Raw genomic sequence first — 16,951 nt, forward strand, 5'->3', positions numbered from 1 at the left:
TTGTGCTGCCCCAGATCTCACAGTTTAAAGAGGCCCTGAGATGTCTTGGTGGTGTGACCACAGTAACTGGGTGGGTTTGTCCTAGCTTTAACTTGTGAAAGAGTTTAGAAAAGTTACCCAATCCCTCTGGGCCAGAATTTCCTTGTTTGTGAATGTGGTTGGATTAAATGATCTCAGGTTCTCAGCTCTGGACTTTTCATTATTGGGAGCAAATCTGGTGAAAAAGATAATCAGTACAGTTTGGGAATAGCACGCAGCTGTTAAAAGCATTGCCTGTCTAAAGTTATGATGCTGAGTTCTGAAGACGGCAAGAAGTTTGATTACTCCCTGCCTTACAGAGTGATTGCTGAGAATTCAGCCAAGGCAGAGCCCCTGACTGGCATGTATAGTGTAAGTGTAGCTCCCTAACATTTTCCACAGTTTCAGGGGCAGCACGTGTGAATTTGTATATAATAAACCGCAGTTTTAAGATTTCTGAGTAGTCCTTGTTTAAAATGAGAATTTCCTTCTTTGAACCTTGCAGTTGAGTTTGGGCTGGATACAGTTCTTGCATCTGAGGCCTTTAGCTTCTGCTGTCCTTCTAGATAGGTTTTTCCTTTGTTTGTTTGTTTGTTTGTTTGTTTTTTTACAGCTTACATTTTTACGTACCTGTCTTCACTTTAAAAAATGACTGCATCTTTTGACAATGTTTCCTGTTAGAGACACTTCCATTCGTAGAGGCTGTCTGCAGTCTGGAGCCCTGTTGGTTGTCCAGAACTTGCCCCTTACAATGTCATGTTTTGATAATGATGGAAAGACCAGAGAAAACTTAGGTCACACATTCTGATTTTACAGTGTCTACAAACAACCCAGTTACTGGGCCGCCAGAGTTACTGCTGCCTGACTCCTCTCAGGGCAGGGCCCTCATTTGTCAGTTTTTAGTATTTGCTTGCTTTTGAGTTAAATCTCTGTAAGAAAATGGTAACTGAGGCTCAGTGGAAGCACAATAAGGGTGCTAATCAGCACCATTGTTCCCAATAAAAATTACAAAAGAAACAGTATAATCCTACCTATGATCGGATTGTAAACCTGTACCCACCTTAAACATGCTTGTTGGTGTTAACTTTCATGGTAGAGCCTTTAAAAATATTTTACTAACCATATTCTACTAATTAAATACAGATCAATGGCTATGGCAAGTTTAAAGTTTTAATGTAAATATCAACTTTTGTCCAAACTCTATGCCAATTCTGTTTTCCTACTTGAGGACAGGATCCTTTAAATAGCACCGTGCAAAGTTTCTTCTCACTTACCTTTCAGAACCTAAAACACTATTATTAACTGTCCTTATTTTAAAATCCCAACCTCTGGGAGTATAGCAATCGATTAATCAAACAAATAAGCAATTAATCCAAACAATTGAGCTGGATGTTTACTTTAAAGCTCCACCTCTCTGTCTGCTTACTGAGTCTAGTTCCTATAGGGTTGGATTTGGAGTGGCAGAGGGCTGTAGTTCACTTCTCACATCCCAGTTCATTATGTCTCTGTTAACTGGCCTGGGAGAGGACACCGAAGCAGGGCTCCCTGGTCCATCTCGGTCCTTTACGTCCGAGGACGGTTGGGAAGGACATAGGGGATTTCAGAAGTGGGAGTAGTAATGGAACCAGTTTTGCTAAATGGCAATTGTCCTGTCTGTAAGTTCTGACCTCTGACCTCAATAGTGAGGAGTGCTTTTAAGCCTTGAAAGTGGGCCGTTGGTGTCTTTAATACTGTCCAGCTGCAAACTGTCGAGCTGGACATTAAGGCATTGACTACACGTTAGTGTTACGTGTATGCACAGAGCTGAGGAAAATGATGGAGTAGAGGGGGCCGGTAATAGCCCAGGGCTTTGGAATGATTTTACCTTCATGCTTCCGCTTCACACATTGAGTTTAACTCAATGCTTTGGTCTGTTTGTTTTTAAAACTGGGGTAATTTATCTTGTCTCCCAGTTTCCCAAAATGTTTATTGAGTTTTATATTTGTCCTTTGGAAATATAGAGCTGAGTTGAAATGGTTCACGTAACTGTCAGGGTGCTTTATTTGAGGAACAAACAAAAAATTACATGTTGTTGCCTTGGATTTGAACCGGGTCAGTGAAATAAATTCTGTGAGGTAGCCCATTATGTATTTTTGCATTACTTCATTGAATAAGTTCAGACTGTAGTAAGCAGCAGGTAACTGAGAAGGTGACTGGGAGGTAAGAGGAGCAAGCCCTCCATTCAAGGCCCTTTTGTGTACTGACCAGCCTACCTAATAAAATGGCTCCCCACACTTTTTACTACATGATTGGTGCCCCTCTAAGAAAGGGGACATGTTTTTAGAACAAGTACTAATGTCAGAGATTGTTAGTTTTTGTTTACTAGCAATTACTCAAAAGAGCAAAATGTAAATCAGTATAATATAAATATATAATATCATTATATGTCAATTATATATCAATATAAAAATATAAACCAGTATTCATAAGACAAAGATCAACCTGATTGGGCATCCAGGATAAACAGTTATTTCTGATTTTGTGAATAAAGAAAAAAACTATGTAAGAAAACAAGAATAACTAAAGTAACCACCACAACAGAACCCATATTATCCTTTAAGACTCCAATGTCAAATCCATTTTTTGTTTAGTTTAATATATGTGTGTGTGTGTGTGTGTGTGTGTGTGTGTGTATGTGATGTGTGTGCTAATGTGTAAGCCTCATGGACTCAAGTTTGTGTGACAGTGTGTGTGGAGACTCAAAGTTGATGTTGGGCAGCTTCCTCTGCCTCTTCTGAGGCAGTCTCCCTGAGATCACAATTTCTTGCTACTCTGGCTAGCCACCTTGCCTTGAGGTTCTCCTGTCTCCACTCTTCCCATAGCATGGGACTGCAAGTGGGCTGTCATACCTGCCAAGCCTTTACATGGCTTCCAGGGATAAAAACTCAGGTTCTCACACTTGCCTTGAAGTGTGTTTTCTAGCTAAACCACCCCACCCCTAGCCTTTCCAAAGGTCTGTTTGCAAACACTTTGATGCAGTCAGTAGTGTCGGTGTAACAGCTTTATGTATGGACTTAACAATCTAGGTATGCACTTATCTCAGGGTTGGGGTAGCAGGCTTTAGATTATATACTGAAACCTCTAGACTTTGTAGCAATGGAAATGTTTTTGTGGGATTTGTGATGTCCAGTATGATAGCCATTATGCGAATATGGCTAATAAGTATTTTAAATGTGGTGATTCTGATAGTTTTAAATTACATTGAGAAATTTGGGGTGTGTGTATGGAGACCCTAAGTGAAGACAGGACGATGGGAAACTGACAGAAACTAAGCTTGATTCATCAGACCCTGGGGATCAGACTTACTGGACCACTGTGGATGACGGAGAACCTGATGCATTATGGGAGGTGTTTAGTTGTGGGACATGGGTGAAGGGGGTGGGGCAGAATGTCCTGCTAGGCTGTTAAACTGACATAGCAGAGTTCTGAACTGGAGTTTAGAAGAAGAGCACATACAGGACATTTCTTTCTTTTTTTATTCTTTTCTTTTTTTCTTTTTTTTTTGGTGGAACTGATCTATCTATAAAGAAGCTGCACTTGTAAATCAATTTAACCTGGACATTCAGAGACTATCATTGGAAAAGGATTGTTGCTGGAATCTCTTCTAGTGGAAATAAAAGTAGAAAGATGGCTAGTTAGGAAAGAGCAGATCTTAATGAAAGATCATACTTGTCTCCTTAGGGATTATTCCTAAGGCGTGTCTGATTTCAGAGCATTAGCCAGTTGGGATTGTGAGAATCTTACTCATTTTTAGTGGAACATATTAAATATGACGTGAGCTGTTTCGTCTGCCATTCCTTCTTTTTATAACCTGGTATTTATTCATTGTTATTTTTACAACTTGTATGCTTATAGCAGTCACAATTGGCTTATATCATATATTTCGAATCAGTAGACCTTCTCCTGTATTGTCTTTAGAGTTCTCATTTTGATAAGCCTGCTGTGGTTTAAGGCTTGTGGCACTGAATGACAGTTTCATATGCGCACAATCCAGACTCTTCTCTTTTCCCTCCATTTGATTTGCTTTACATGCATGAATTATTGAATACCTCTTTGATATTTCATGCACAGTGATTTAACCTGGAACAAAAATAGGAATTGGTTTGTGGGCATGCATACACTGTGCAGAGTAATCTTTTAGGACTTCCATCGTTTCTCCAGGATTTGTGTTGGTGGAAGGGGAACCTGTGTGAGAGTCATCTCTTGATTGGTGATACAGGAAAAAGAAAGCTATAAAAATGTCAACTCTAACTTACTCACTTCAAAGACATATTTCTGCCCTTGGTCCTTTGGATTGAAGAAATCATGGCTGTATCTGACATCAAGAGAATGATCAGATTTATTTAATATTTGACCGCAGGGAAGGCTATGAGGCAATGCAATGACCTGAGGGCTTATTTTGCATTATATTTTTGGCGCCCTCTGTTGTCGACTTGCGAAGCAGCAGAACTAAATTTCTATTTAAAGTTTACAATTATTATAAGATAGGCTATTTTCTCATCCAGAAAATTAACTATATGTTTCAGATATATACAAGAGGGTTAAGAGAATATTCTGATGGACAAAATTAACATTCCTTTAAAGAATTTTAGCATTTTGCACTCTGCCAGAAATACAGGACAGTGCCAATTTTCCTTCAGACAGCATGTAGTTACGCTTTTAAATTTTTTCTCAGTCTGGTACTTGGGAAAAGATATCTCCTTATGATTTAAATTTGCACTTCACTACTTGTCTGTGAACGTAAACATCTTTGAGTATGTTCAGCCACCTTGTTCGCATTGTCTTGTGACTTCTCTGTCTTTTGTCTAACCTCTGTCTATCTGTAATCTATCTATCTATCTGTTATCTATCTATCTATCTATCTATCTATCTATCTATGGTATGTGTGGGTATGTCATCTGTGTGAGTGTTCCAGAGATGGAGTCACCAGGGGTGGAGATGTGCCGGTACCTGCTAAATATCTCATTGGCCCACATCTTAACCTTTTTCTTATGGAAAGTTATAAGAATTATGGTAGTACTTGTTTAAATTGTGTCAGAATGTGTCCATTCGAATTTGTGGTTTGCCATACTCCATGCCCTTTGTCAGGTACTGAAGGGAACTTGTCAAATGAAGGACACACTTTGTGGAGGCTATAGTTTAGTGGTAGCAATTACAAACAGATGGCAGTTTTTAAACTATAGCAGATGAAGTAAAGATATAAAGATTTGTAATTCATAGCAGCTGGTATTCCTACCAGGAAATACTAGGGCAGCTTTAACTGTTTCTAAATTGGCTTTTAGGGGATTCAAACACTATTTAGTATTATTTAATCTAAAATAACTGATCTATTGGTTATAAGCAAATAAATTCTAGTGTAGTCAAAGTGTCAATTAAGTTCAGATAGTGGGAGAACCAGGAGACCTGCATTTTTCTAGACTATTTTAGTTTCAGAACTAATCTTTCTTGGAGAATTGTAGTTTTAATTTTGGGTATATACAGTACTTTGCTATGTTTACTATCTTATTTAATTCTGAAGCTTTGATCTAGTACTTCAGGGGGAGGGTTCATGTTAATCACTTAAGATGTTTAGATAGGGTGGTACTTTATCACAGTAGTACAGAGAGAATAGCTGAGAAAATTCACAAACACAGATTTCAGACTGAAGCCAGTAACTGACTGGTTACTGACAATAAAGGTTTATTTGTTTATATATTTTATGTAAAAGAGTGCTTTACATGGATGTCTGCACACCAGAAGAGGACATTGGATCCCATCACAGGTGGTTGTGAGCCAACACGTGGTTGCTGGGAATTAAACTCAGACATTCTAGAAGAACAAAGCAGCTGCTGCTCTTAACCACTGAGGCCTCTGTCCAGCCCCTACTGCTGATAATAAAAGAGCCACATGAAATACCTTAACAACTGAAAAATAATTACCATTCGATCTAAGATGTATTTTTATATAGAACTATATACTATAACTGTGTTTATTGCCTATAGAGAATTTTTCCTGTATATGTTAATGGTATCTTTTCTAGACATTATAGTAATAACAATAATAATAATGCCCCTCTAAGTTGGTGAGTTTCATATCTGGCTGTGAGCTCCCTCCTGCAGGTGTTGTCATTACTCTGAAAGAAAAATAGTTTAACTGGTATTTTGCTTCCTTTTTCTCAGACACTGGGCAAAAGAAGACCCTAGACAAGAAAGATGGGAGAAGGATGTCTTTTCAGAAGCCTAAAGGAACTATTGAATATACTGTAAGTTTCTTTGGCAGAAGCAATTTCTCTCTCTAACAGTCTTACTGCAGATGAGTCAAGTATTGTTAATTGCCTCGCTTTAAAAATATGACTTTTTTTGTGTGTGTTACTTTCCTTAATAATAATCCTTGATTCTTAATTGCATTTTATGATTTGTTTTTCTTACCATGTTCTACAAAGACAGTATTCTGGCAAGTTAAATTTAATATTGATGATAGCTTAGAGTCAGAGTTCCTACGCTGCAGTAATTTTATTAGATTAAGCTTTTAGGAAAATATTTACCTTTTTAAGAATGTGCTCTTAATTGAGTTCCCAGCAGTGCTAATGTTAGAGCTAATGACAGATGGGACCCTTACAAACTAGGCTGAGTACTGCGCGTCCTCAGCTGTAAAAGCAGGGTTTCTGCTGTTGAAACAAGCCTCAAACAGTGTTGCTCTTTCTCATTTCTGGTTACATTGGACAGCTGAGATGACAAATTAATTTTGGAGTATGGCATTTTACTTGGTTGAATGTAAACATGATTTAGTGCTAAACATTTTGTAAAACAAATATATTAATTCAGATTAATTTTGTTACTATTTTTTCTAACATAACTATATTCATTACTCAATATTATACTGTATATACACATATACATTGCTATATATTTGCCATATTAAACATTTTCAAAGGATTAGAAACTACATTTTTAGATAGAATTCAATTAACTACTATAAAAAGAATTGGATTTTTAAAAAAATAAACAATAGGCCTTTTTTATTTCCAAGAATTTCATTCATACTTTTATATTCAATAAAAGTGGTTAATCCAAGAATGTTGGGATATTTAAAATGAAGTTTGTTCTCTAGTTTTCAGAATGATGTTTAGGTATTCCTTAAATTCTCAAAACCTGGAGTTGAGATATGTGTGGGTGTGGGTGTGGTATGTGTGTGTGTGGGGGGGTGTAGACAGTGATATATATAGACAGTGAGTTAAAGAAGGTTACAATTATGATTTCTGTACCACAGAGTCCAGACACCATAGAGCTTTGTCAAATAACAATAACCCTTCACAAAGGCATTTTAGTGACTTGTTGAGTTTCACTGGCCCTACAGACAGGTACACTTAGAGGAATATATGAAAATACTGTAGTAGTAAGTAGCTAGAATGTTGCTCTTTCTTCTTCTCTTTCTCCTGGATCATCAGGGGTTGATGTCAAAAGTATCCCCTCTCCAGGAAAAAGACATCAGGATAGGTATGGCCCTCATGCCTCACTGGACAACAACAGGGGGACTGGAGCCATTACAAGGTCCCCTTCAAGTACTGGAGGTCAGGCCTCTATCCCCACCTTTGCAAGATTAGAATCACCACAGCCCTTCTATACTTAGAGAAGGGAGGAGATGTCAGGGGCAGCCCTGCTTACACATTGAAGGCCTAAAATCAGCCATAGGCCTAAAATCAGCAATAGGCCTGTCATACATGTATACTAACACCAAGTCTTGGGTCTCTGTGGAAAAACATTGAATCAGAGGGCTATAAGCTATTGTAAACAGGCAGCTTTTGTGGAAATTTACCAGCCTGAGTAGTCATAGACCTTGTAAATAGGTAGCCTTGGCAGACAATACCAACTTAGATAAGGACAAGTGAATCATAGGCAGAGTCATAGTGACCTGTCCCCTGAACCTTCACCCAGCTGATACCCTGTTCTGAAAGATATCTGTACTTACCCTGGTCACCCACACTCCAGTGTCATCCCCTTCCCCAGGTCCTGCCTTTTTGTGTTTGTAACCCCTGTGTGAGTAAGTAAAAATTATGATTTGATTTAATAAAATAAATAAAAATTAAAAAAATAAAAACAAATACATTTTAACTCCCCCCAAAAAATAATTTAATCAATTAGACTGACTAAGCTTTTCATCAAAAAGATGGAAATGGTGAAATGTCCTTGACCTATAGAAGACTTGGATTTTTAAAGCCATTACAACCCTAAATTATGCATGTTTGTGCCTACATGGTTGGAATGAACAAATGCATTCAAATAGTAAAAGGCTAAGTAATTAAATATATTCTTGAATGTTTACAAAAGCATAAGATTTGAGACATGAGATATATTTTATGCTATAAAGATGTATGTGATATAGTTTTTGATGTCATGATCATGAACTATATAACATTATTTATTTTGAACTTGGGAATTTGCCATTCTTGGCATGTAATAAATAAGGAACAAGATTAAAATAAGAACCATGTATTGTAGAGTAAGGAGAGACCACTAAAAACCTGAAATTCAATTCTTTACTTTATGATTGACTCTTTAAAAGCTTACATATTGACAAGCGATTGTATTAAACATCTAACAGGTCTTTTTTTAGTTTCATTTTTTTTCTTTTATTCAACATGCCAAATTCTTAAAGGAAAGAAAAATAAATTTGAAATCTAGGTAATATACTGTTGTTTTATAGTCTATTTTACTATAATCTATAAAACATGTAATGAAGTCTATCAACTCTTCATATAATATGACTTTGGATTGACTGCAGTATGTATTTCCATGTATTTCTGTTAAGATAAAACTTCCTGTATTGCATACTTATGCTTCATGTTTGGTATAGTTGTATGCAATTGTAGTCCCAGCTCTCTGGAGACTGAAGCAAGGCAGGATTGTTTTAACTCAAGAGTTTTAACCCAAGTTCCAGAAACTTGATCAAGCAATTGGAAAAATATATGTAGCTTAAATATAAATCTATTACTACTTTATATGGCATAAAGTTAATAATTATATTTTTAGGTAACCTAAAAGCTAAAATCAGGGGACACATGCACTGCAGCTTTCATCATAAAAATCACATTAAGTGGGAATTAGAGAGGGCCATGAAAATGTTATATATGCATACTGCCTGAGAGATGGCTCGGCTGGTAAAGTACTGGCGTTGGGAATATGGGGATTTTAGTTCAGAATCCTAGGACCCTGTGTGTGCCTACAGTCCCCGCGGAGGGGAGACAGACAGGCAGATCCCTGAGCTTGGTGTCCAGCCAAAGTAGCTTTATTACTAAGCCTGAGCGTCAGCAAAAGACTGTCAGAAAATATGACATAAAGAGCAGTCGAAGAAGGCACGGGGCATTGACCTCTGTCCTCTACACATTCATGTATGCATGTATAGACTCATGCATACACACGTGTTCACAAAGTCTCCATACACATTTATCCACATACATTATCATTTTTGATAATTCTGCATACCTTTCTACTAAAGTATTTTCCAGTGAGCACATCCATCGACATTCTCCTTCTGCTGCGATTTATCATCCAGCCTCCCTACTCATACATTTTCTGTCCTTTGCTTTTTCAGTTAAATTTCAAGTGACCTGCAAAATTATTAGCTTCATTATGGAATTTTCATACCTAGGTGGCATTATATACTTGTTCTAATTGGTTCCTCTTCCCCGAGCACCCCTTATCTCTTCTGACTCGTTTCTTTCCTTCCTCTAAACAGTCCCCTATGTCCTCATGTCACATGCCTTCTATTCACCCCCTTTTTGCCCCTTTCCTAAGATCTCTCTCTCCTTTCTCACATGTCCTTGTGAATTTCATGACCTGTGTTGCAGATTTTGTTTCCCCTGTTCCTCCCTTCTCAGGTGCTTGCATGTTCCGCCGTTACTTCCTGTTCTGAAATTTCAGTTCTTCTCTTCCATCCAGCTGCAGTATTGAGCTCTCTGTTTCTAACACAGCCGTGGTGAGGGTGTGTGCACACAAGGCAAGGTTAACCCAGCTCCGTGAAGCTGCTGTTAGACTGTGGTGAGCAGTCTGCCTGGGGACTGGGATCAGAGTCTAGACGTTGCAAGGCGGTCCGGGTTCTGCCCCAGTGAGCAGTCTCTCCACCTCAGTCCTTTGAATGCTTCTAAAGTGAACGTGCTTTAACATATGTACTTTATGTTTGGAAACTGAGTTGTTGGTAGGTGTGGACTGTGGTAAACGACACGTTTTAACATCCATGCTCCCTGTCTTAGTAGGTTGAGATCATTGTAGAATGTGATATTTCTTGAGAGTTTTATCAGAAATTACAGTTTATGAATCAAATATAAGATTTTTTTCAAGATGTATTAATATTGCATAATCACTCCATCTTATAACTTAATTTTTCTGTTTTAACTGGTGAAAGCAATCTGCTTTTCATTTTTTACAGGTTGAATCAAGGGATTCTTTGAATAGCATAGCCCTGAAGTTTGATACCACACCCAATGAACTTGTTCAGTTAAATAAGTTATTCTCCCGAGCAGTCGTGACTGGACAGGTATTGTTATTATTTAAAATGTGTTGATGTTTAAAATTATAAGGTAAAATATATTCATTTTTATATAGTTAACAATGTAGGGAAATATGAGAATAGTTTTTTGTGTTCTGGGAATAAATCCTATTGTCCAGATAAAAGTATCAGTTACATCTATTAATTCCCTTTGTAAAACAGCTGAAAATAATTGTTAAGTTATGCTTCAAATATAGTCTTAATGAATTTTTAAAAACACTTAAAGCAGTTCATAAAAGTAGTTAACAAATTGAATCTTACAGAAATAGTCCAGCCTTTATCAGGGGATTTTGTTCGGATCTTTAAGCCTGCCTGTGACCCTTAGAAAATGGTGCATTGAACTAGAGAACTCTCAGTCCTTTCCTTGTCTGTAATGATGCACAGTATTGCTGTGGTTTAACTAGCTGCACAGTAGGGCGTAGTGTGTTGCTACTCTCCTGCTAATGTTAACACTGCTACAGTAAACACTTGTGTGTATCTATTTTATATATATCCCACAGCATAAATTCTATATCTAAAACTGTTGGGTCAAGAAAATATGAACAATTAATTTTTCTAGTTATTGCCAAGTTGCCTTTGATGTGAGCAGTAATTAAGAGCTGTAATACAGTAATACAGTAATTGAGAGGTTTTTTCTATACTATGTCAACAGCTTGTTTTAATAACCATTTCTAAATCAATTTGATAAATCAATTTAAAGTGTTTTTGTTTTTCATGATCGTTACGATATATAATATATTGCTCTACTCTTATAATCTAATTTTTTTCTTTTTATTGCTGGTAGTCACTATTAAATGTTTGCTTATAGAACATTATTTGGTCATTAGTATTTGTTTTCTTGAAGCTGTCTGTGAACATTTTCTTGCAGGTTTTATACGTTCCTGATCCTGAGTATGTCTCTAGTGTTGAGAGTTCCCCGTCCCTGAGCCCTGTAAGTCCTCTGTCGCCAACATCATCTGAGGCTGAGTTTGATAAAACCACTGTGAGTACTCTACTTTTCAGTTGTCACTATGTAGACAATGCAGTGTACATGTTACTCATTGTGTGCACTTTCTTTCTACTTTTCTGTGGTTAAAGCGAGAGTAGAGCCTTTCATTTTTGTGAAAGTGCTTATTAGCTCTGATCGCTACACCTTTGGTGGTCACAGTCCAGGAAATGTAATATTTCTATTTTAGACGTTTCATATGAAATTTAACTTTTCATGGACTTATACTTAACAAACATGAGACAAAATCATGTCCAGTTTGAATATTTATTTTCTGGAATTTGTGTGTGTGTGTGTTTGTGCACACACATACTCGCGTGCACTTATATGAAGTGTGGTGGAAGGGAGACAAGAATGAGTAAAGGGAGAGAGATGGAAACCTCAGTACTAGAAGCAATCCTAAATACAAAATTAGATTTCCCCCTCTTTGGAAGTATATGCTGGTAGGCTTGGTTCTGAGAGCAGCCTGCAACCCTGTGGACCGTGCTATTTGTGCTTTCACTGATGAGAACGTTTTGGATTTTGGAGCACTTGAGATATTGAGAGTCAATCTGCATTATATTTATTGTCATCGAAAACAGTGGAGATCAGAGCTGTATGATGGATATTGCTGACTAATAACACAATAACAATTGGAAACTCTTTCTACCATTCAGTTGGGGATGTGCCACGTGATACAGAAGGAGCGATAACCGGAAAAATGTAGTCAGAGGAGGATTTAGATTGAGTTTCTAGCTTTAAAAGTAGAATTATATAGAGTAAATTGCAGCACCTCTTCTAACTAGAACCCTGTGGGATTACCTTCAGACCACATCTCTCCCTCCTGGCTTTATTTGGAAACTTAAAATAAACAAGGAGATCGAGCCAGAGAGGGAGAGGGGGAGGGGAAGGGGAGGGAAAGGGAAGGGAGAGGAAATGGAAAAGGGAAAGAGAGAGGGCAGGAGGGCAGGCGAGCTGGCGAGCAGATTTCCTCCCAGCTCATCTGTACTTTGCTGTGCAGGTGAAAGATGAGAATAACAAAGCTTTGTGAGTGACCCCTTAACCAGAGTTACTCAGCTGCTGTCAGATGTGGTCCAGGAAGGACCCTGAGCAGTCAAGAGATGGAAGCGCTCATGGAAGCCGTCGCCAGGGCACTGCATGATCTAGTTAGAACATGATTTTGAAGGTCATTTTATAAATTATAATTGATTTTTTTTTTGCCTAAAATTAAATTTGTTAGGGAATTAAGATAATTTTTCTATGTAACTTTTTATATCTAAGGTGATCATAATTCTATATTATAACTACTGTTTGTTGCCTGTGCTGTTATATCTCTAATAATATATATTCTTAGAAGAAAAGATATTATATTTGAATGTTGCGTTTGATTAGGCATGCTGCATACTGGCATCACATTAAATCATATCTGTTAGATTTCCTTCTGTGTTTATTGCAGAAATTGCCAGTGTTTCCAATAAACATTGATTGGCTTCCTGAATATTCAGTTTTGTATAGTACAGTATGTATGAGACTAAAATATTATATTTACAACTTTGTTACTATTCAAGTTTTCATATATTTTTTAAATTATTTATCTCACGTAGAAATATTATCTTAGAAAATTTAAATTTAAATTTCTAAACTATTCATTTTTATTCACGTGTGGATGAAGAAACAGGAGGGACCATGGTGAAAGTAGATATTAACTGATTTGCCTCTGAGGTTACTATTTGGGTCCAGAACTTATATTCTATGTTAATTATTGCTTTATACTGGAAATTGACCACTCAGTTCAGTAGTTAATTTCACCCAAAGAGAGGAGTAATACTTGAAATCTACCACCGAGGGAAGTCGGGGCAGGAGCTCCAGGCCGAAAACTGAAGGAAGAACTATGCAGGGATACAGCTCACTGGCTCGCCTTTGCCTTGTGCTGGGCTAGCCCTCTTACTCAGCTCAGACCCACCTGTCCTGGGATAACGCCACCAGCCATGACTGCTCTTGCACGTCAGTCACCTGTCTAGTCTCCTCTCAGTCTAGTCACGGCCAGTCTTCAGCTTATTTATCTAGCACGCAGTGAGCACTAGTGTTTGCTAGTGCTTAGAGCACCTTGGCTTGACAGTGCATCGCTCCAGTTTCTGCCCTTGCTGTCACATGACTTGCTTCTCCCTGTCGTCTAGTGTAAGGGCTCTGCTGCTTCCATATGCCTGTTGAAAAACTAATTAAACCAAGGAAGACCAGTTTCCATATCAAGTCCCCATTTAGGGGTCCTAGGACTTGAAATTTCAGTGTATCCTTTTGGAGACACAATCAATACCTAACATTATAAAATTTCAAAGGAATTATAGTTTATTATTTTAACTTTAATGTTTATCATCTATTTTAATCACCTTTACTTTTAAGAAAACAAGAGCATTAGCATAGGTCTTGTTTGGGGCAGTTCAGTAGTTGTTAAAAAGATCTAGGAAATCTTCTTTCCTTATATGTGGAAGACATGCAGATATGCAGAAGTAAGACTGTCTTCTCATACAAGCGTGTGGACATGCTTGGTAATGTTCTGAGCAAAGCAGCGCATAGCCCTCTCTTGCTGTCGCTGTCATTCGGCACCTTGAAGTTGTGTACCTGCTTGTATATCGGTTGCTCTAATGGCAGACAGTCACGGACTTAAAACGTTGGATCCACCAGAGCAGTTTAAACACTGGATATTGCATATGCTTGAAAAGTAATCCCTATTTTAAAAACATATATTATACAGAAAGTATATTAATCTCCATTGCCTGATAAGATTGGGTGCATTCTGGGTGATATGGCCACAGACTAGGGAGTATTAACTAATATAAATTACAATTTTAACTTCAAAGCTTTTAAGCATAAATCTAACTCTCATACATACTTTTATGTTAAATCTAAGCCAATTATTTTAATAAATGCTTATAGGACAAAATGCATAAATAACTTAGATGTGGCATTTTCAACTTTATAATCAACTATTTTTAGGGAGTCATCCTTTTTTAAAATATAACTAATTTTATTTTAGATTTATTTATTTTTTCTTTGATGTGTTAAGTATTTCTGTGTATTTATGTGTGTATGTGTGCTATGTGGATGCCTGTGCATGCAGAGGTTAGAAGAGGGTATTAGATCTCCTGAAACTGTAGTTAAAGACACTTGTAACCTGCAGTATAGGTGTGGGAAATCAAACATGGGCTCCTCTGTTGTACTCCTAATGAACTGCTGATCCATCTCACTAACCTCTAGTGTATATTTCTTAACAGATTATGTTCCAATCAGACTTTGGTACTATAGTCTCTATCTAAAATCTCATAGTTAACTTTCAGTGAAGTAGAACTTTAAATTTTCATATTTATACAACCACAGAAATGGATAAGTTACTGAGTAACAGGTTTTCTTCTGAATTTTGATTGGGAGCCTCGTTCTGTAATTAGAATTTGAAAAGCGAGATCTCATCCTTAGACAAAGAACTATCACTATAGCCAAGTAAGGAGTGCTGTAAGTGGGAGAAGTAGTCTTCCCCAGGTAAGGGCACACCAATTGGTTATCCGATATCGAGTGATCATCCCCGAAAGTATACAAGTAACATTGTACAGGCTGAGAAGGCCATACTCATGTATTTAGGGATACGTATGTATATACACATATACAAGTATATGTAACAGCCATGAAGAAGAGGCTATGAATCTGAAAGGGAAGAGAGCATAGGAGAAGCTGGAGAGAAGGAAGGGAAGGAAAAGTCATGTAATTATAATCTCAGGAAAATTATTAAGACATTCTGTTTTGCTTTTAAACTGATGATAAAAGCTCAGGCAGATTTAAAGCTAACATTCAATCTCTTACAATTGCACCCTACTTTTCTTCACCTAAAAAAATTTCATTCTGCATCTTGTTTTTAAGCTTTCTCAACTTCTTGGTTCTAGGAGGTAGAATAAAAACAATGTGTGAGTAAATGTAACTCACAGAGGTAAATGATTTTATTGAATATATTAAATTTTATATAGCATACATATATTGGGTGAGAAATACATCTTGTGCTTTACCTCTGTGTAACTAGGCTATGTGTGAAGCTGTCACTCCGTAAGAGCACAAACACAGTACAGCCTAGGCAAAAGGAAACGGAAGTGGAGAGGTTGCGCTTACTCCAAGCCTTTGTCTGTTCACAGTTGGGTGTTTGGGGCAATACTGATGCTAGCTAGCCAGCTGTATTTCTAGTCTAGGACCTTTCTGTTCCTAGTAGCTAAAACAAGATTACAGAGAAATATCAGGAAGCCCTCTAATGAGCTTGAAAACCTTTGCATCAAGTGACAGACTCTGAGTTCAGACAAGCTCTCCATAGACATAATGGCATTTTGAATGATTCCCATGTATGGAATTTGTATTGAGGTCTGATCACAATTCCCTGAACAACTTTGATTCTTTTACAAAGAAAACATTTCTTTGTGCTACACTCTGAGCATTTGCTGAGCTAACTTTTGTAACTTTGTAATATGATTACGTTGAGATATTGGGGTTGCTATAGATACTGAGTTATAAGATTTGAGACTCTGAGGGAGCCTCAGATCAGGTTTCTCACTGAGATACACCTTCATTTACGGAGAGCATTTGACAATATCCTTTGATGTAGTTGTTCTGTGAATAAGGTGGTTTCATAGCAGCCAGTGATACTCTTACTAGACTATAAATCCGTAATTCAAGAGTAATTGAACTGCTATAAATAGAATTTGTTGCTAGCTTTTTGCCATCTTGGGCTTCCTGATGGTCCTGGGTCATCTACCTTCTTGGGTGGAACATTTTATCCATCATCTGGTACAAGGGCTGAAGGGAAAGTACATATTATTACAGTTGCATTCACTAGCTCTGTGTCAGCAGCCCAGACCTACATCTTAACTTCATCTTAAGTGTTTGGCTAGGGATGGAATTTGGCTAAACATGAGTGAACTCTGAGTTTGGTTGCAGAGTGCTTCCTCAGAGAATAGGGTGGAAAAGCAATAATGGTTCACTGTAGAACATCAGCCTCACGTCTCCACAAATACAAGTAGCACGTGGACACACACGTGTGCCCACATACCTAAAACTTGGATGTGTACCTCAAACACACACGTACACACACACACACACAGTTACAGAAAGAAAAAGTAAGTAAGTTGAAAATTCTTGTGATGAGTTTATTTGCTTGCTTGCTTGCTTGCTTGCTGTATTACTAGATATCAGTGGCCAGCTCTTCCCTTACTCTGCTCTGGCATCTCTTGGGTGCCGCCTTACATGCCGCCATGTAGATGTTTAGATAGATATAATTCATATGTATCCTTTTATTATAAGCATTCAGAATTGAAGTTATTATTGTTATAATTTGTGAAACTTTGGGGTATTTATCTTAATGGGGTAAGAGAAAAA

The 16,951-nt window shown here is 37.5% G+C and overlaps 1 protein-coding gene across 4 annotated transcripts in view; it reads left to right on the forward strand.

Moving 5' to 3' along the window:
• The window catches only part of Oxr1 (oxidation resistance 1), a 406,935-nt gene that overhangs the window by 338,587 nt on the left and 51,397 nt on the right, over positions 1-16,951 (forward strand). For all 4 annotated transcript variants that reach the window (XM_028765635.1, XM_028765651.1, XM_028765669.1 and 1 more), the window contains 3 exons: positions 6,216-6,298; positions 10,462-10,569; positions 11,450-11,563. In XM_028765635.1, the coding sequence (XP_028621468.1) occupies positions 6,216-6,298; positions 10,462-10,569; positions 11,450-11,563 (305 nt within the window). The remainder of the gene's footprint in view (positions 1-6,215; positions 6,299-10,461; positions 10,570-11,449; positions 11,564-16,951) is intronic.

This window comes from Grammomys surdaster, unplaced genomic scaffold (assembly GCF_004785775.1).
Source record: "Grammomys surdaster isolate TR1022 unplaced genomic scaffold, NIH_TR_1.0 63, whole genome shotgun sequence".
Lineage (NCBI taxonomy): Eukaryota > Metazoa > Chordata > Mammalia > Rodentia > Muridae > Grammomys > Grammomys surdaster.